At 46.1% G+C, this 19,924-nt stretch overlaps 1 protein-coding gene and 1 long non-coding RNA gene across 11 annotated transcripts in view; one reads left to right on the top strand and one right to left on the bottom strand.

Annotated features, from left to right (window-relative positions):
- Positions 1-1,434: 1,434 nt before the first annotated feature.
- Positions 1,435-19,924, top strand: part of CPPED1 (calcineurin like phosphoesterase domain containing 1) — a 137,079-nt gene continuing 118,589 nt past the window's right edge. For 8 of the 10 annotated variants that reach the window (XR_013412467.1, XR_013412466.1, XR_013412468.1 and 5 more), the window contains exon 1: positions 1,435-1,615. Coding sequence is in view for 6 of the 10 variants with exons in the window: in XM_077987329.1 (XP_077843455.1) it covers positions 1,546-1,615 (70 nt within the window). In the remaining 4 variants the exon portion in view is untranslated. Of the gene's footprint in view, positions 1,616-3,854; positions 4,011-19,924 lie in introns of all 10 variants that reach the window. The other 2 variants (XM_077987326.1, XM_077987327.1) reach the window with 1 other exon arrangement.
- Positions 1,441-4,187, bottom strand: LOC144338400 (uncharacterized). The gene is made up of 2 exons (XR_013412480.1): positions 3,960-4,187; positions 1,441-2,854 (listed from the first exon to the last, which is right to left on the bottom strand). It is a non-coding gene; the product is annotated as an uncharacterized LOC144338400 (long non-coding RNA).

The following is a 19,924-nucleotide window of genomic DNA, read 5'->3' as shown; positions in this document are numbered from 1 at the left end:
AAAGAATTTCCCAAATTTATAAGATCATAAGAGCTCCCCTGCAGTGCTTGTTAAAAACAGATCATTTTCAAGCCAGGAACAGTGGCTCATGCCTGTAATCCTAGCACTCTAGGAGGCCCAGGTGGGCGGATTGCTTGAGCTCAGGAGTTCCAGATCAGCCTGGGCAACAGAGTGAAACTCGTCTCTACTAAAAATACAAAATATTAGCCAGGCATGGTGGCACATGCCAATAGTGCCAGACATTTAGGAGGCTGAGGTGGGAGAATCACCTGAGCCCAGGAGGTCGAGGCTGCAGAGACTGTGCCACTGCACTCCAGCCTAGGCAACCAGAGTGAGACCCTGTCTCCAGAGAAACAAACAAACAAAACACAACAATAACAAAACACAGATCATTTTCATAGAGATTTGGATTCAATAGGTCCATTCTGGAATTAGTATTTCAACGCGTTTGACAAATGCTGGCTAAGTAGTTCAGCAGAATGGCTCTTGAGCTGAAGAGATCCTAATTTGGTTACTCGCAGCTTTACTACCTCTCCAGATGTGTGTCACCTTGTGCAAGTCCCTTCATCTCTCTGAGCGTCAGTTTCCCCAAACGATGGATGCAGCTAATAACAGCACAACCTCCTAGGGCTGTAGTGGGGATGAAGTGAGCCGCGTGCAAAGTGCTTAGCGCCCTGTCTGGTGCATAGCAAGCAAAGATAATAACAGAAAGATGGTGGCAGCCACTGGGAAGTTCGAGCTGAGACAGTCCTCCAAGACATGTCTGGTGCATAGCAAGCAAAGATAATAACAGAAAGATGGTGGCAGCCACTGGGAAGTTCGAGCTGAGACAGTCCTCCAAGACATCCACCATTTCATTTTTTTTTTTTTTTTGTATTGGCAAGGTCTCTCGCTGTGTTGCCCAGGCTGGTCTCCAACACCTGGACTCAAGCGATTCTCCCTCCTTGGCCTCCCAAAGAGCTGGGTTTACAGGCGTTAGCCACCCCAGAGGCTCCTTCTGACTTTATGATAGAGTTGTCAGATAAAAAAAAAAATCAGGACACTTCCATTCAAACCTGCAAAAAGAGAAAAATTTTAAAAAAATTAGGACGCCCAGTTCAACTGGAATTTCAGATTAAAAAAAAAAAACGTAAGTAGCTCCCAAATACTGCATGGGACATATTTATACTAAGTCAGTCATTCTTTTTTAAAAAAATCTGAAATTCCAATTTAACTGGGAGTCCTGCATTTTTACTGTTAAATCTAGTAAGTCTGCCTTTAGGGAAGGACTTACCCCAAAGCCTTATTCCCGCCCACGCCTGCCCCAGACAATCTCCACTCGCCAGGCGCGCAGGTCGATCCCAGAGGGGCCGCTGGCGCCTCCGCTCCGCCCAGGCAGCACTAGCGGCGCCCCGAGCGACCGGGCCCAGTCCCGTCCCGCCCCAGTCCCGCCCCGAGAGCAAAGGGCGCCGCCCGAAGCGGGATAGTTCTGGCGGTTGGCCCGTGTGTAGTCGCGCGTCTTCCACCCACGCAGTGTTCTGAGTGAAGGCCAGAAACTCGCTCGCCATGTCGGCTGCAGAGGAGGGGTCTGTTTTCCACAGAGCCCGGGGCAGGACCCTGGACGCGTTTCCCGCAGGTACTGCCCGCCCCTCACCCAGGGAGGGGACTCTGGGGCTGCGGAACCGTCCGCCGGGGGAACCTTTTGTTCAGGTGTGCTCTCCGCCAGTCGGACACCATCCGCGGCTGCACCCGGGCCTGGGGGCCGCCATAGCTGCATCAAAACCTGAATTTAGGAATTGCAGGGGCGCAGTTGAGAGGCGAGTCCGAGAGAGCGGTCTGGTCCAGGAACCTCCCTGGCCTTGACCTAACTTCCCCCAGAGAAGGGAAGTAAGAGGAAGGCAGCGAAGCATAGTTAATGACAGCTTGGGCTCTGCAGCGAGACCTGGTTTCCAAGCCCTGCATTAGCATCTTGGCCTCAGCTTCCATATCTGTAAAACGGGAATACTTGTGGGTGTTACTGGATAAGCGCTCGGTGCATGTTAGAGGCCATCGGTTTTGTTAAGGTTGTTCACCGTTATGTGTTCTAGACTCCATAAGTACTTATTTACTATAAGTCATTCACCGAAATGGTAACGTTGCCCCATCAGAGCAGTAGAGAGGGAGGGCAGTCGAGAGTCGTGGTAAAGTGCTTGAATTTTGGATTTAGATTATCTGCTTGGCCGTAAAAAGGGGTTTGATAATACCTGCCTCATAGGGTTTTTGGAAGCGTAAACAGATCAAAAGTATTTTTGTAACCCGGTGTTGAACGCATGTTAGGTGCTAAGTCAAGAGGGAGGTTTGTTACTGGTTCCTTGATTCCCCTCTGTGGCTTTTTACTGCCTGGAGCCAGATCGCCTTCTAGGCTCTCACCAGCTTTATACCCCCAAGGAAGTCACCCTAAATGCCCTACGTGATCGGGCTTGTGTCCACTTCCTTCAGGGTTGTCATTCTCTCTCTTGCCCAATTCTGAAACAGGTTTTGTTGTTGCCCTTGTTTGAACTGCATTTAAAAGGGCCAAGCCGTTCTTTCTCTGAGGGTCTTGGCGGTTGCTGTTTTCTGCTGCTAGCAGGGTTGGTGAGCCTGGCTCTCAGCCGTGACACCTCATTTTAAAGTTCATTCACTTCCTCATAGAGACTTTACCTGCTACGTTACCTAAAGTAGGTTTCTCCTGTAATTCTATGCTAAAACCTTATTTATTTATTTATGGCAGAGTCTTGCTCTGTCGCCCAGGCTGGAGTGCAGTGGTGATCTTGGCTCACTGCAACCTCCGCCTCCCAGGTTCAAGCGATTCTCCTGCCTCAGCCTCCGGAGTAGATGGGACTGTAGGCACGCCCGGCTAATTTTGTGTTTTTAGTAGAGACTTGGTTGCTCCATGTTGGTCAGACTGGTCTCGAGCTCCCAACCTCAGGTTATCCGCCCTCCTCAGCCTCCCAAAGTGCCTGAGCCACCGCGCCTGGCCTGGGATGACTGTATTTTAATGCAACTTGTCTTGTTTGTCCAACATGAAGATTTTGCTCTTTTCTTGCTGAGCAGCATTCCATTGGATGATTATATACTTTATACATTCTGTTGATGTATATGCTGAATATCTTCCCTTTGCCTCTCCAAACCTTTCTCCCTCCCCCAGGGAGTTGCCCCAGGGGGTTGCCCTCCATGAACTACATCAGTGGGCTCCTTGCCTTTTGGTTTTACTTTGGGCTCATCCAGTGGGGAGCCCTGAGAAGAAATAAGAGAGGGAGAGAAGCAAAAGGCAGCTGTATTTATTCTTGCAGTTTACTCCCCGTGGAGTTGCCTGGCCTGGCTGTCTTCCTCTCTACCCCTGAAGGTCAAGGTCGCTCCTTCTCTCAGGACAGCATTTCTCTTCATTCTCTCTAGTTCTGTATTTGAGTAACCATTTCCTCCTTTGAGGCGTGGGAGTGGCAGTGGTTCTGCTTTTCTATCCTTGGGTTGCGACACCCCCTTGTAGGTTTCATCCACCCAACCCACCCCAAGTAATCCCCTTTTAAGTGCTTTTAAAAATTATCCTAATTTGAGAATGCCCGCTATTTCCTGTAAGGATCCTGACTGATACAATGGCCATTTAGTTGTTTCTGGTTTTTGCCCTTGGTAACAGTGCTGTTATGAACATTCTGCACAAATCTCTTTGTGGACACATGGGAGAGTTACTCCGAGGCATATACCTACGAGCTAAGTTCTGGGTTATAGGATATAATCATCCCCAGCATTATTAGATACGGTCAAACTGCCTTCCAAAGTGGTAGCGCCAATTTATACTCCCACCAGCAGTATATGAGAGTTCCCTGTTGCTGCATATGTATATATATTTTTTCTTTCAGTTGAAGAAATACTTGTTGTGGGCTGGCCGCAGTGGCTCACGCCTGTAATCCCAGCACTTTGGGAGGCCGAGGCGGGTGGATCACCTGAGCTCAGGGGTTCGAGACCAGCCTGGCCAACATGGCGAAACCGCCTCTCTACTAAAAATACAAAATTAGGTGGGTGTGATGGCGCATGCCTGTAGTCTCAGCTACTTGCGGCTTGGGAGGCTATGGCAGGAGAATTGCCTGAGCCCGGGAATCAGAAGTTGCAGTGAACCAAGAACATGCCACTGTACACCAGCTTGGGCAATAGAGTGAGACTCTATCTCAAAAAAAAAAAAAAAAAACTAAATATTTCTTATATTCCTATTGCACTCTCCAGTATTGTGTAGAATAGGAAGTTGGGGGCGGGGGAGTGGTTCAAGTTACATGCTCTCAGAGGCTTATAATAATCCAGGTACAAAGCTAGGGCACAAAGTATAATGCTTGGCTACTGGTGGGCTCTGAGGGCATTCAGGCAGGGCTTTCCTGAGGACATGTTGCTTCATCTGATTGCTCAAAGAGGAGTATCAGTTAACTGGGTCACGAAGGGAGGGAAGACCATTGTGGACCATGGGCAGAGCAAGTGTGAGAGTCCTAGAACATGGCAGGATGGGAAAGGGAAAGATGAGGGCTGAAGGAAATCTCTGAGTCTGGAGCAGAAAGGTGAGGTTGGGGCATGGTGTGGAATGAGGCTGGAGAGGGGGATGGTGGTAACTAAGAATTTTCATTGTATCCTAATAGCATCAAGAGGTTTCAAGCTGGATGTGTGAAGAAGCAAGGACGCATGATCAGATTTTTATTTTGAAAAGAATGGTCTGGTTACAGCAATGTCAACAAAAGCATTTCTACTTTAGAGCAACTTGGGGTGCAATCCAGTTGGAAGCTGGAGCTCCAGGATTTGTCTGGAAACTGCCTTTCTGTAGCCCCTGTTATTTACTTTGTGTTTTTTTGTTTTTGTTTGTTTGTTTGTTTTGAGACGGAGTCTCGCTCTGTCACCCAGACTGCAGTACAGTGATGCTATCTTTACTCACTGCAGCCTCCACCTCCCAGGTTCAAACAATTCTCCTGCCTCAGCCTCCCGAGTAGCTCGGATTACAGGCATGTACCACCATGCCTGGCTAATTTTTGCATTTTTAGTAGCGATGGAGTTTCGCCATGTTGGCCAGGCTGGTCTGGAACTCCTGACCTCAAGTGATCCACCCGCCTCGGCCTCCCAAAGTGCTGGGATTTACAGGCGTGAGCCACAGCACCCGGCCCCCATTGTTTACTTTGAATGTGTTTATTTGCTGTAGCTGGAGGTACCTATTGGGCGCCGGGGTGTCTTCCAGTGGAGATTATGGGAGTGCTGAGGTATAGAAGCTTCCTAGGCCATTGCAGCTGCCAGGGGGCCACCACTGGGACCAGAGGGTCAGAGGGCATCTCCCCTGGATAAGAATGGGGGTGCTGGAGAGAGACTTGACGATAAATCTATGAGACACCTACCCTGCTGATAAAAGGAGAGAGTGGCCTGGAACTTTTCTTAGCCCCGAGTAAATCTAGAAGTGGGGCCAGCACTTGATCTCCTCTGTGATCCATGCAGTCCCATAGACACACCCAGGATGGGTCATTTAATGGAGGGCCTTGAGAGGCCCAGCCTCAGAGTGTTCTGCTGAGAACCCCAGGTTTGTGGCTTCACATTACTAAGCACTGAACCCTAACCTACCATCGCTGCTTCCGTTGCACTCATTGACAATTTCCCAGGGTCCTGACTCTCTTAGCATCACTGGCAACTTGGAGAGGTGCCCTTAGAGGCATCAGAGGCCTCTCCAGACTCCTTGGGAAGCCAGTAGAGTTGCCCCTTGGGCAGACTGAGAAAGTTTAAGAACTGACTTTTCGAGGCTGGGAGTGGTGGCTTATGCCTGTAATTCTAGCACTTTGGGAGACCGAGGCGGGTGGATTGCTTGAGGCCAGGAGTTTAAGACCAGCCTGGCCAACATGGCGAAACCCTGTCTCTACTAAAAATGGAAAAATTAGCCAGATGTGGTGGCATGCACCTGTAATCCCAGCCGCTCAGGAGGCTGAGGCAGGAGAATAGCTTGAACCTGGGAGGTGGAGGTTGCAGTGAGCCAAGATCGCCCGCTGCACTCCAGCCTTGGAGACAGAGTGATGACTGTGTCTCAAAACAAACAAACGAACAAACAAATCTGGCTTTTCTTCTTCCCTTGCCAAAACATACACCATCAAAGGGGTTTGATTAACTCAAGCAACAGTCCCTAAAAATCACAGCTCTGAACCATCACCTGTGCTGCAGAATTAGCTCATTGAGCGGTTTATTTTCCAAGTGTAGCCTGCCAATTAAATGAAAGAGCGCTTTGCTTTAAGACGCATTTCCTCCCACCGGTGATTTACGTGAGTAACAGTATTCCCATCACCTCCTTCCAGTAGTGGTGTGTGTGACGCTTGGTTTCAGTCATCCGTTCCCTGTTAACATAATCTGCTAGGCTCTGTTGACGGATGTTGATTTTAAAAAAGCGGTACACGTCTCACCCGAGAAAGCTCACATTCCTAAGGCATGTTCAGATATTCATTTTAATTAGGCAAATTGATAATTAGGTTTTTTTGACACATATCCTAATTAGGACTACTTTCTTCTAGTAAGCAATTGTCTTTTGAGAAGTTTATGGCTTCTGTTTTGAAGAAATCCTAAAAGGGAGCGATATTAAGATAAAATATGCTTTTAAAGTGACTTATATTTAATTATTTTTAGGTCTGAATCTGTTTTTCCGGTTTGATATTTTCCCTTCAGAGAACTGGATTAATGGGTGGTATTCTTAAAAAGATTATTTTCCTGGACATTTCAAACCTCTGCTGCTGTTCCTAAGAAGCTGAAGGAATTTGCTATATCCTGAATCTCTCCTTGTACTCTCTAGAGAACTTCTCCCATGGCAGAGAATAAATAGAATCTCATTAAAAAAAAAAAACTCACTCCGTCTCTTGCAGGTCTCACCTAAGAACTTTTCTAGAAATAGTAGACCTGGAAAGGTATCTCCAAGTTTGAACAGAGTTGAAAATATTGTGGTTTTAAAAATTCTAACAGGATGATGATGATGATGAAATAAATACTTTAAACTGTGCCATACGTTTAGGCCAAACTAGTTACCTCTTATTTGAGATCTATTTGAAGGTCTTATTTGAGGGTTTCTATGACTAAATTGGGCTTATGATTACTTTCTCAACTCTTTGTTGTAATCATCAATCAAGAGGTAGAGGGACCAGGACACATATGTAAAAAGTTCACACTGTACCATTTCCAGAAAACACAATTAATTTTATTTTTGAATGTCAGGGTTTTTCATTTTAAAAAATTTATTTATTTATTTATTATATTTTATATCTTTTGAGGTGGTCTTGGTCTGTCACCCAGACTGGAGTACAGTGATGTGATCATGGCTCACTGCAGCCTCAATCTGTGGTGCTTAAGTGATCCTTTCACCTCAGCCTCCTGAGTAGCTGAGACTACAGGCATGTACCACCATGCCTGGCTAATTTTAAAATATTTTTTTAGAGACAAGGTCTTACTATGTTCCCCAGGCTGGTCTTGAACTCCTGAACTCAAGCCATCCTCCCACCTCAGCCTCCCAAACTGTTAGGACAAGCTTGTTCAATCCATGGTCCGCTGGTCACATGTGGCCCAGGATGGCTTTGAATGCGTCCCAGCACGAATTCCTAAACTGTCTTAAAAGTTGAGATTTTTTTTGGCCGGGCGCGGTGGCTCAAGCCTGTAATCCCAGCACTTTGGGAGGCCGAGACGGGCGGATCACGAGGTCAGGAGATCGAGACCATCCTGGCTAACACGGTGAAACCCCGTCTCTACTAAAAAATACAAAAAACTAGCCGGGCGAGGTGGCGGGCGCCTGTAGTCCCAGCTACACGGGAGGCTGAGGCAGGAGAATGGCGTAAACCTGGGAGGCGGAGCTTGCAGTGAGCTGAGATCCGGCCACTGCACTCCACCCCGGGCGACAGAGCATGACTCCGTCTCAAAAAAAAAAAAAAATTGAGATTTTTTTGCGATTTTTCTTTTTTTTAAGCTCATCAGCTATCATTAATGTTAGTGTATTTCATGTGTGGCCCAAGACAGTTCTTCCATTGTGGCCCAGGAAAACCAAAAGATTGGACATCCCTGTGCTAGGATTACAGGTGTGAGCCACTGTGCCTGGCCTGCTTTAAAAATTTTTTTGGAGGCAAGGTCTTGCTCTGTCACCTATGCTGGAGTGCAGTGGCGTGATCTCTGCCCACTGCAGCCTCCCCATCCTGTGCTCAAGCCATCCTCGATCCTCCCACCTCCGCCTCCTGAGTCACTAGGACCACAGAAGGTGCGACCACACCTGGCTGATTTTTGTATTTTTTGTAGAGACAGTTTCGCCATGTCTCTCAGGTTAGTCTTGAACTCTTGGACTCGAGCAGTCCTCCTGCCTCAGCCTCCAAAAGTGCTGGGATTACAGGCATGAGCCACTGCATCTGGCCTAAATTTTTTAATAACTTTCTTGAGGTGTAATTTATATACCATAACATTCATTTTAAGTTTACAACTCAAGGGATTTTAGTAACTTTAGAGTGGTGCAGTCACAATCTAACTAGTACATCTCTACCTTCCCAAAAAAGAAGTGTTATGCCCACTTGCAAGCCTCTTCATGTTGCCACCCCCAGCACAGGCAACTACTAATTTACCGCCATAGATTTGCCTTTTCTGGACATTTCATGTAAATGGAATAATATATGGTCTTTTGTGGCTGGCCTCTTGGTGTTAGCATAACGTTTCTGAGGCTCACTCATTTTGTAGCTTGAACCAATACTTTGTTCCTTTTTACTAAATGATATTCCATTGTATGGATAACCCATTTTGTTTATCCAACCGCCTATTGATAAACATTTGGACATTTTTTTTTTTTTTTTGACACTGATGGACATTTCACCCATCTGGGTACCTCTTGTCTGTTGGGAATAAAGGTGCTAGAACAGTCACAGACACATGTTCTTAAGGATATTTGTTCTCATATCTTTTGGGTAGATACCTGGGATTGGAATTGCTGAGTCATGCGGTAACTATGTTTAATATTTTGAGGAACCACCAAAGTATTTTCCAAAGCAGATGCGCCATTTTACATTCCCACCAGCAATTTATATGGATTCCAGTTTCTCCATATCCTTGCCAACATTTCTTATTGCTGGTCTTTTTTATTATAACCATCCAAATGGTTGTGAAGTACTATCTCATTGTGAGGGGGTTTTTTTTTTATTTTTATTTTTTTGAGACAGGGTCTCACTCTGTCACCCAGGCTGGAGTGCAGTGGTGTGATCTCAGCTCCCTGCAACCTCTGCCTCCTGGATTCAAGCGGTTCTCCTGCCTCAGACTCCCAAGTAGCTGGGATTTCAGATGCGCACCACCACACCTGGCTAATTTTTGTGTTTTTTATTAGAGACGGGGTTTCACCATGTTGACCAGGCTGGTCTGGAATTCCTGACCTCAGGTAATCCACTTGCCTCGGCCTCCCAAAATGCTGGGATTACAGACATGAGCCACCATGCCTGGCCCCTTGTGTGTTTCTTCTTGTGACTTTGCTGTCTTTTTCTACCTGTAGACTATAAATTCTTGAGGAGCAAGAAGCCCAGACCTAGGATGGTGTCTGGCAGTAGTGGACATTCAGTGGCTTTCTTTTTTTTTTTTTTTTTTTCTTGCCCTGTTGCCCAGGCTGGAGTGTGGTGGCATGATCTCGGCTCACAGCAACCTCTGCTTCCTGGGTTCACGTGAGTCTCCCGCCTCAGCCTCCCGAGTAGTTGGGACTACAGGTGCATGCCACCGCACCTAGCTAATTTTTGTGTTTTTAGTAGAGACAGGATTTTACCATGTTGGCCAGGCTGGTCTTGAACTCCTGACCTCAAGTGAACTGCTTTCTTTGACCTCTTGAAGTGCTGGGAGCCACCACACTTGGCCTCAGTGACCATTTAATATTGAGTAAGTGAATGAGTATGAATGAATCCACTCCATCTGGGTCACCTGTGTGTATCTGTCCAACCCACTGCTGTCAGGCACCATGGAGTCTCCGGACTAAACAAAGCTGAGACCAAGGTATTGATCAAACCAATAGAAGTTGTTGGCTGGGTGCAGTGGCTCACGCCTGTAATCCGAGCGCTTTGGGAGGCCGAGGCGAGTGGATTGCTTGAGGTCAGGAGTTTGAGACCAGCCTGGCCAACACGGTGAAACCCCATCTTTACTAAAAATACAAAAATTAGCTGGGCATGGTGGCTGGCACCTGTAATTCCAGCTACTCTGGAGGCTGAGGCAGGAGAACTGCATGAGCCTGTGAGACGGAGGTTGCAGTCAGCCAAGATCATGCCACTGCACTCCAGTCTGGGCTACAGAGCAAGACTCCATCTCCAAAAAAAAAAAAAAAGAGGTTGCATGACTATGCCAGGTGGCTGTGCACCATGTACACTATTCCATGGCATCTAGAGGCAGAGGTTTTGCCTACCAGGTGGGTGCCCTCACATGGAGCACATCTGCCCGGAGGAAGGGTTACCTTCTCTTTGCATCTGGGGCTTCTGTTAGCCTGGCCTTGTGCCTAAACAGGTGCTTCTGCCCAGAGGTGCCTTCTACCAATTCTCCCCAGAGTGCTGCCTGGGACAGCAACTGCCTGCGGTCTTGTTAGGGAAATGGGGGAAAAAAATAGCAGCAAATATCCACCGAAAACAGGCAAACCCCAAGTGGAGTTCTGCTCTTGAGAAGTGAGAGAGGTTCTGGAAATGTCTTCCCCTCTTTAACTGTCGTCTCAAATGGCATCGGCTAAAGCCAGTGATGCTGAAAGCTGCCTGGCCACGAAGTCCCAACCCATCTGCTTTCTTAGTTCTCTGAAGAGTTGCAGATAAAGATTTTGGCAGGACAGCCAGTGTGGCAGCCAAGCCATGACTCAGAAGCTTTTGTGTGTCTCAGAAACTACCTTTTGAATGCATTTAGGCCAAGAAGAGAGAGGTTGGGTACCTTTGTACAGGTTGAGCATCCCTAATGCAAAATGCTCTAAGATCCGACACTTTTTGAGCACTGATTTGATGATCAAAGGTCATGCTCAAAAGCATTTTGAATTTCAGATTTTACAGATTAGAAATGCTCTACCAGTTTGCATATGCAAATATTCCAAAATTAAAAAAAATCTGGAATCTGAAAGTCTTCTGGTCCCAAGCATTTTGGGTAAGAGGTATGCAACCTGTACTTAGGACAAGACATTTGGAGACTCTGAGGATACTGCTGTCACAGTTAATTATTTTGGGGGTTGGGGAAGGGACAGGGTCCTGAGGGACACTATTTTTTTTTTCTTTAACAACTCTTAGCATACCCTACAGTTCACCATGTTAATTGTTAATTAAATAATATTTACTACTTTGGGCTTCTTTCTGATTTAACAGTCTAAGTGTGTACAATTCAGTGGCTTTTAGTATATTCACAGAGGTGTACAACCATCACCACAATCAATTTTAAAACATTTTCCTGAATCCAGGAAGAAACCCTGCACCCCTGTGCTAAAACTGCCCCCAAAGCCCCCAACCCCTAAAGAGCCACTAATGAAGGACACTCTTAATCTGCTGCATACCATTCTGGCAGCTTCACAGTAGGGACATTAAGATTGTTAAGTCAGAAAGAGTCCCAAAGTGGTAAATGTTGTTTAGCTACTCTTCGGTGTTTTTTTGTTTTTGTTTTCCTTTACCACTAAAATAAGATTATTCCCCAGAGCAGTTGAAGGGTATTGCTGGAGACATTTAGATTGTGGTTCACTATGCAGATTGCTATTGTGAGAATCTGCAAAAATTGCATTTTGTTGCCATTTGCTTTTTCGCCAGAAAGCCTCCAGGCGGCTGTGAACCTACCCATCTTTGCTGCTTTATAACCAAAGCAATATCTACAGTATACAAAGGAAAAGATGTTGAGACCATAGCATGTAAATATGTATGTGTCTCTCATCAGATGTTTTCTCAGCCCCACCATGTGCCGGGGGAACCAAGACATGGATGAGTCTTTAAAAAGTCTGTCTCTGCTAAGGTAAGGGTAGGGGTTACTATGAGTGGTAGTCATGGTATGAGTACCTCACTTTTGACTACTTCCTCTTTGTCTAGTCCAGATGCTTTACATGTTTTAAGTCATTCATTCTTCCCAACAACCCTTTCGAGGTAGGTGCTGTTATTCCTACTTTGCAGATAAGGAGACTGAGGCCCGGAGAGGTTCAGGAACTTGCATCATGTCATGTAGCTGGTAAAGGGTAGAAATGGGATTTGAACTTGGGCACTCAAGGCTCAGTCTGGGCTCCACTGGAACTCGGTTAAGAGTTTCGGGAGATAGAGGCCCAAAGTCAGTCGTCAGCATGGTCTGTCCCCTGTCTCCCGATCCAGCCTTCTGATCACTCAGGGTCTGGGTACTTGCAGTGCCCCCTGCCTGGAGTGTGTCCCCACAGCCCCACCCACTGGCCACTCTGTCTTGCAATCAGCCTGATTACCCTGTAGTTGTAAAGAGCGAAGTGTATAATTGAGTTGTGTAACTGACTTAATTATTTGCTTGTTTGTTGTGCATCTCCCCCGCTATCATGTAAGGTGTTAAGGAACAGGATCCATCAGCATTGCTCACTGTTGAATGTCCAGCCACTGACAGCCAATAGTATAGAGCATGTGCTCAGAACATACCTGCTTGAATGAGTGAAGGAGGCCAAGCTGCATCTGCCTACAGGGCAGGGAGCATTTGAGCTGGCAGGGAAGGGTAGAAGGGATTTCAGCAGGAAGAGTTGGTAGAACGGAGAGCATATCCTGGAAAGAGGAGGGGAAGTGTATTAATCCATTCTCACTGCTAATAAAGACAGAACCAAGACTGGGCAATTTATAAAGGAAAGAGGTTTAATGGACTCACACTTCACATTGCTGGGGAGGCCTCACAATCATGGCGAAAGACAAAGGAAGAGCAAAGGGACGCCTTACATGGTGGAAGGCAAAAGAGCATGTGCAGGGGAACTGCCCTTTATAAAACCATCAGATCTTGTGAGACTTATTCACTATCATGAGAACAGCGTGGGAAAGACCAGCCCCCATGATTCAGTTACCTCCCACCGGGTCCTTCTCATGACATGTGGGAATTATGGGAGCTACAATTCAAGATGAGATTTGGGTGGGGACACAGCCAAACCATATCAGGAATTATGGGGTGTGTTGCAGAAGCAGATAGTGGTCTATCTGGGGGGAATCCTATGATATGTCTTAAGCAGGGTTTCTCAATCCCCCAGCATCGTTGACATTTATGGGCTGGATTTTGTTGTGGGTTCCTGTCCTGTGTGTCATGAGATGTTTAGCAGCATCCCTAGCCTTTATCCACTGGATTTCAGCAGCACCACCCACTTCCCAGTGTGGTACCCCACAATGTCTGTAGACATTATCACGTGTCAAAATCATCCCTGGTCTGATGGGACTACAGCCGCTGGTCCATCAGGACCAGTGAGATACAACTGGAAGAGGCCAGGTGCAGCGGTTCAGGCCTGTAATCCCAGCACTTTGGGAGGCTGAGGCAGGTGGATCACTTGAAGTCAGGAGTTTGAGACCAGTGTGGCCAAGATGGTGAAACTCATCTCTACTAAAAATAAAAAACATTAGCTGAGTGTGGTGGCACATTCCTGTAATCTCAGTTGCTCGAGAGGCTGAGGCAGGAGAATTGCTTGAAGCTGGGGGGCAGAGGTTGCAGTGAGCCAAGATCGTGCCACTGCACTCCAGTCTGGACGACAGATCAAGACAACATCTCAAAAAAAAAAAAAGATACAGCTGGAAGAACTTTGGGCCCCTTTTAGGCCCAAGTGCAAGAATGAGTGGGAATCCATCGATGTCTTCATCTTTTTCTTCACCAAATATTGACTGATGCCTGCCACATGCCAGACTGAATAATACAAGCTGCTGATATGCTAGAAAGGGAATGCAAACGTGGGCCTGCCCTGGAGCTTTCAGGATGGTGGCTCTGTAGCCAGGAATTTGATGATCTGGTTAAGGGGTTGGGAAGAGACATAATGACAGCAACCGCCTGAGATGGACTGGAGTAGGGGGAGCTGCAGGGAGCCATCCTGGCAGCCTCCTTCTCCCAGGTGGGAATCATGAAAACCTGGCCCAAGAGTAGTTGGTGGTGGGAACGGGAAGGTGGGGCTGTTGCAGGGATGTTGTAGACATGGAATGATGCAACTTGGCCGGCTACATGCACAGGATGACACACGATCTTAAGATCTGTAGATTGGGGGACTAGGGGTGATGGTGGCAAAATTAGCGAGATCTAGGGAGGGAGCCAGTCTTAAAGAAAGATGTGCAGCCATAGAAAAGAATGAGCTCATGTCCTTTGCAGGGACATGGATGAAGCTGGGAGCCATCATTTTCAGCAAACGTAGGAACAGAAAACCAAACACAGCATGTTCTCTCTCATAAGCGGGAGTTGAACAATAAGAACACATGGACAAAGGAGGGGAACATCACACACGGGGGCCCGTCGGGGGATTGGGGGCAAGGGGAGGGAGAGCGTTAGAACAAATACCTAATGCATGTGGGGCTTAAAACCTAGAGGAAGGGTTGATAGGGGCAGCAGACCACAATAGCACATGTATGCCTATGTAACAAACCTGCATGTACTGCACATGCATCCCAGAACTTAAAGTACAATTAAAAAAAAAAAGATGATAGATTTGCCTGTGGAAGTGTTGAATTTAAGATCCTGATGGGACAAGCTGGGAGCTTGGACGTGTCCAGGAAAACAAACATACTAATACTATGTTCTACTCTTTTTTTTTTTTTTGAGACAGAGTCTTGCTCTGTCACCAGGCTAGAGTGCAGTGGCGCAATTTTGGCTCACTGCTGCCTCTGCCTCCCAGGTTCAAGCAATTCTCCTGCCCCAGCCGCCAGAGTAGCTGGGACTACAGGTGTGCACCACCATGCCTGGCTAATTTTTATATTTTTAGTAGAGATGGGGTTTCACTGTGTTGGTCAGGATGGTCTCGATCTCTTGACCTCATGATCCACCCCCTCAGCCTCCCAAAGTGCTGGGATTACAGGCGTGAGCCACTGCGCTCAGCCAATGTGACTTTTGTTACAAAAATCAAGTTAAGAAAGCTATTTATCATTGTGTTCTACCTTGAATTATTTGAGGTTGCATACAAGTAACAGGTTTAGCACATCATGAGAGCACAAATTATAATGTAAGGTATTACTTAATAACGTGGCTGCCCTCCAGGCCTTTTCCTAGTTGGGTGATGAAAACAGTGATTCATTTGCTTTTGGGGGCGCATTTATTATAGTCATTGATCAACTGGTAATAGTGAAAGAATCAATAAACTTTCTAATTCTTGGTATATATTAAAAAGTCAGCTTTTATTAACATTGACAAATATGCCTAAAAGGGATAATAAAAATAGGAGAGGAAATATATTAGCAGAGACAAATCCAAGAAAACATTTAGTTTGTAATTTTAAAAGTTCAACGGTAAAGAGCAATTGCAATTTGAATATCTGTCTTTCAGGCAGGATATTGGCACATAAACAGAGGCTCATAGGAAAGATTAATGGTAAAGCATTGTGTGAAAATTCTTCCAGGTTTTTAAGATTCTTCTCTGAATGCAGTTGCTTTGCACCTGATAATGTTTAAAGAAAACCTACAGGCCTTTCTGTCCTTAGTTTGATATTACCCAAAATTCACTGTATATTTATCCCTCAGTTTTGAAATATTATCCCTCAGTTTTGAAATACGGTTTCTGTGACAGTGTTTTATAAGTTAGCTGAAATGTGGAAGTGGCCAGATCTTGTTATTCTCTGTACAACAGGTGAATCTGATTTCTAAGGTCAATTTTTCATTTAAAAGTATTTCAAAGTTAATTTTACAATTCGATTTAGAAAATTATGGCAACTCAGGCTGGATGCGGTGTCTCATGGCTGTAATCCTAGCACCTTGGGAGGCTGAGGTGGGCTGATCACTTGAGCTCAGGAGTTCTAGAGCAGCCTGGGCAACATGGCAAAACCCCGTCTCTACCAAAAATACACAAAATTAATGGGGCATGGTGGTGTGCACCTGTGGTCCCAGCTACTTGAGAGGCTGACATGGGAGGATCGCTTGAGCCCAGGAAGTGGAAGTTGCAGTGAATCAAGGTCATGCCACTGCACTCCAACCTGGGTGACAGAGTGAGACCCCATTAAAAAAAAATTATGGTAACTCATTAGCTTATTATTATTATTATTATTTTCTGGCTTGTTTGGCTAGACCTAGGCATTCCTGGCTTGTATATGTCTTCTCTATAATAATTTCACCTGCCCTGAAATGTGGGTGAGTGATGTCTGTGGCAGAATATGCAAAGGTGGGGGTCTGGTTTGCCCCTCAGACTTTGTAGATCTCAGTCCACGTATTTTCCTTTGCTGGGTCTCCTGTTCCTCACCTCTAAGCAAAATGGAAAGATTACCATGGATAAGAGCTTGTCATTGCAGATGCCAACAGCAGCCAGGCGGTAAATTGGGCCAGGTGGAGACTGTGGCAAATTTGAGAGCACAAACCCCATGTAAAGGCACAACCACCGTACAGACCCAGAGAGTCACTAGCACACTTCATTTGGGTCTGATGTGGCCAGATTTTCCAGGAGAATCCAGAAAGCCAGGTGTATATATGGAACTCATGAATTAAAAAGGTTGGCAACAAATTCAGAAATGTATAAACGCTGCTTGGGCCCCACAGCACACACCTGCTAGCCAGACCTCATCCACAGACGTCGAGTTTGTAATCTCTGGAAGAGATCACCACTGAGCACTCACAGAAGACAGATGTCTCGGCCCCAGCCTGTGCCTCAAATCAACCCTGCGCTGTTGGCAGGGCCCCTGAACATCACGGCCGACCAGGACAAAGCTCTGGGTCTTGCCATCGTTGTCTTTGTGTACAGTCAGCCCATTTATCAAGAAGTTCCATTTGAAGGAAGCTTTTTGGAGAGAAAATGGCAGTATTGAGGTGGATAACTTGGGGGCAGCCCAGAGCATGTTCTGTCTTCTTCATGGCTCTCTCCACTCCAGGCCACCCAGCCCAGCAGCACTGAGGTTCTGAATAGCTCTTGGGTAGAAGTTGCTAAGTCTTTATTGTGTGACCTTGAACTTGAGGCATACCTAAGCCCCATCTCCCTTCCCCCTCACTACCCAGACCTCAGCATCTCCCCCTTGGTTTAATGAAAGGCTGGTTAAAGTAACTCTGAGAGTCCCTCCAGCACTAATAGTTTCTAGTACTTACGTGGGAAAAGGCGGGCTTCTGTGAGTTAAGCCTTCTGATCTCACCAGGATGAGCTACAATCAATGGCCTTATTGAGTGCAGTGCTGGAAGATCAGGTGCAAATGTGACATTAACTGAGATAAGTTAAGTATGTGAGGCTAGCACTCAGCTTTATATTACCATCCATGGCTGACTCTCAGCTGAGCCCAGTGATCTCACCTCCAGGTGTTCATGCTCTGTGTGATCTCCTGCCCTTAAGGTGGGCTGCCCTAGTGACTTGATTGTAATGAGCACAGCACAGCAAAAGTGATGGGATGTTACTTCCATCATGATGGTATATAAGATTGCAGCTTCCATTTGCTAGCAGACCCTCTGCCTTGTGTGGTTTGATGAGGCAAGTCTCCATGTTGCAAGCTGCCATGTTGGAGAGGCCCATATGGCAAGGAACTGAGGGCAGCCTCCAGTCAGCAGCCTGTGAAGAACTGAAGCCATCAGTCCTACCACCTACAAGGAGCTGAATCCTGCTAACCACTATGTAAGTGGGATTGGAAACAGATCCTGCCCCATGTGAGTCTTCAGATGAGACCTCAACATTGACCAACACTTCTGTTGCAGCTTGCGAGAGACCTTGCAGAGGACCAGCTAAACGATGCCAGACTCCCACAGAGGCTATGAGATAATAAATGTGGGTTGTTTGAAGCTGATACATTTGTGGTAGTTTGTTACACAGCAGTAGACAGCTAAATTACCTTCTCTATGAGTCTGTTAAAAAATTAACGCTGAAAAAGTTAAATTTGCTGGCTGAGTGCGGTGGCTCTCACGTGTAATCTCAGCACTTCGGGAGGCTGAGGCGGGCGGATCACGAGGTCAGGAGTTCAAAACCAGCGTGGCCAACATGGTGAAGTCCCATCTGTACTAAAATTACAAAAATTAGCCAGGCATGGTGGCAGGTGCCAGTAGTCCCAGCTACTCAGGAGGCTGAGGTGAGAGAATCGCTTGAACTGGGAGGCAGAGGTTGCAGTGAGCTGAGATCATGCCACTGCACTGCAGTCTGAGTGACAGAGTGAGACTCCATCTCAAAAAAAAAAAAAAAAAGAAAAAGAAAAATCCATTCTAGACCTTCTTATTCATAACATATAGGTGTTTTAATTAAATAAATGTATGTTTTTACCACGTATTAACACTAAATACCTTATAGGCATTATCCAGAGCTTTGTGTGAGTTGCTTCTAAAGTTTATGGTCTTGTTTGATACCATCTGGGTCAGAAATGAGATCTTAACACTTTTTTCTTTTATTCCTTCTATACATATTTAAGTTTGTCTCAAAATTTGACCTTGGTCTTAATCATAGTCATCAGTTAGGACCCCTGACTGGGTTATTTTTTTAAGTCAATTTTGGAAGAAAAATACAGACTTCTCTGTTGTGCACTGGAAAACGTGTGTGTATGTGTGTGCGTGTGTGTGCACGTGTGTGTGTGTACACATGCTTGTGTGCTATATACTCGTACTTGCTAATGGGTGCTTCTTCTGTGAAGTCATGTAAAAATAAATTAGAACTTACTAATTAGTAATGAATTCCCTGATTAACTTCTTATTTTTGAGATGGAGTCTCTCTTTGTCACCCAGGCTGGAGTGCAGTGGCACGATCTTGGCTCACTGCAACCTCTACCTCCCAGTTCAAGCGATTCTCCTGCCTCAGCCTCCCGAGTAGCTGGGACTATAGGCACACACCACCATGCCCAGCTAATTTTTGTATTTTTAGTAGACACGGGATTTCACCATGTTGGCCAGGATGGTCTTATCTCTTGACCTCCTGATCCACCCATCTCGGCCTCCCAAAGTGCTGGGATTACAGGTGTGAGCCACCACGCCCAGCCAACTTATTACTTTGAATTCAAAGAATCTTGATGCTTAGTTTTGCAAGGCTATATAAACAGTGATGACTAGATAGTAATGAATAATACAGAGAAATATTTAGGGCCAAATCCATGACCTGTACATAGGCAGAGACCTAACAATGACCAGGGAAGTATGCAAAACCAAACCAAAACAAAATAAAAAAATATACCACCACTAACAACCTGAACAAAACCCCTCTGAAGTGTTACTTTAGTTTAAGGAAACGATAGTCACTGTGCTTCTATTTCTCATCCAACGCATGTAAGTTGCAGGCCACTCGAGTTCCTTGGTTAGTTGTAGAGTGGTGCTTCCCACATTTGGATGTGCACATAGATGACCCAGGGGTTCAGTAAAATGCGCATCCCGACCCAGTGGATCTGGGGCCAGAGATTCTGCATTTTGAACATGCTCCCAGGCGACGCCAGTGTCACACTTGGATGAGTAAGGCTGTGGCCCAGCCCTGCCGTTTCTGTGCCATGAGCAACCTGCTGGTTTCTGCTGTCAGGTAACCCTCACCTTGTCCCTCTTCATCAGCCTCGTTGCCAGGCAGTTCTGCTCCTTAATTAGTATTGTCAGGCTTGTACCTTTTGATTGGGCAGTCTCATATTTAAGTTTTTTTGCTAGGAAATGTAGGGGGACAAAACTGGACCCCTGAGTGTTTTTTTTTTTTTCTCCAGTAATGACAAATACTGTCATACTTTATAGACACTGACTTTACAAATCCTGTCATGCTTTAGGAGTGGACCTCAGTTTATCCATACTTCCATGGCTCAAGCTGCTAAAAGAGTGCTTCCAGAGGGTTTCCAGAAAAGCTGGACTGTGCTTGGGGACCGTACCCTGGGGGGTAATTCTAGGCTTTGGTGAAATAATTTTAATGCAAA

The sequence above is a fragment of the Macaca mulatta genome, chromosome 20, assembly GCF_049350105.2.
Source record: "Macaca mulatta isolate MMU2019108-1 chromosome 20, T2T-MMU8v2.0, whole genome shotgun sequence".
Taxonomy (NCBI): Eukaryota; Metazoa; Chordata; class Mammalia; order Primates; family Cercopithecidae; genus Macaca; species Macaca mulatta.
Note: the sequence above shows the minus strand (reverse complement) of the source record. Positions and strands in the feature narration are given on the sequence as shown.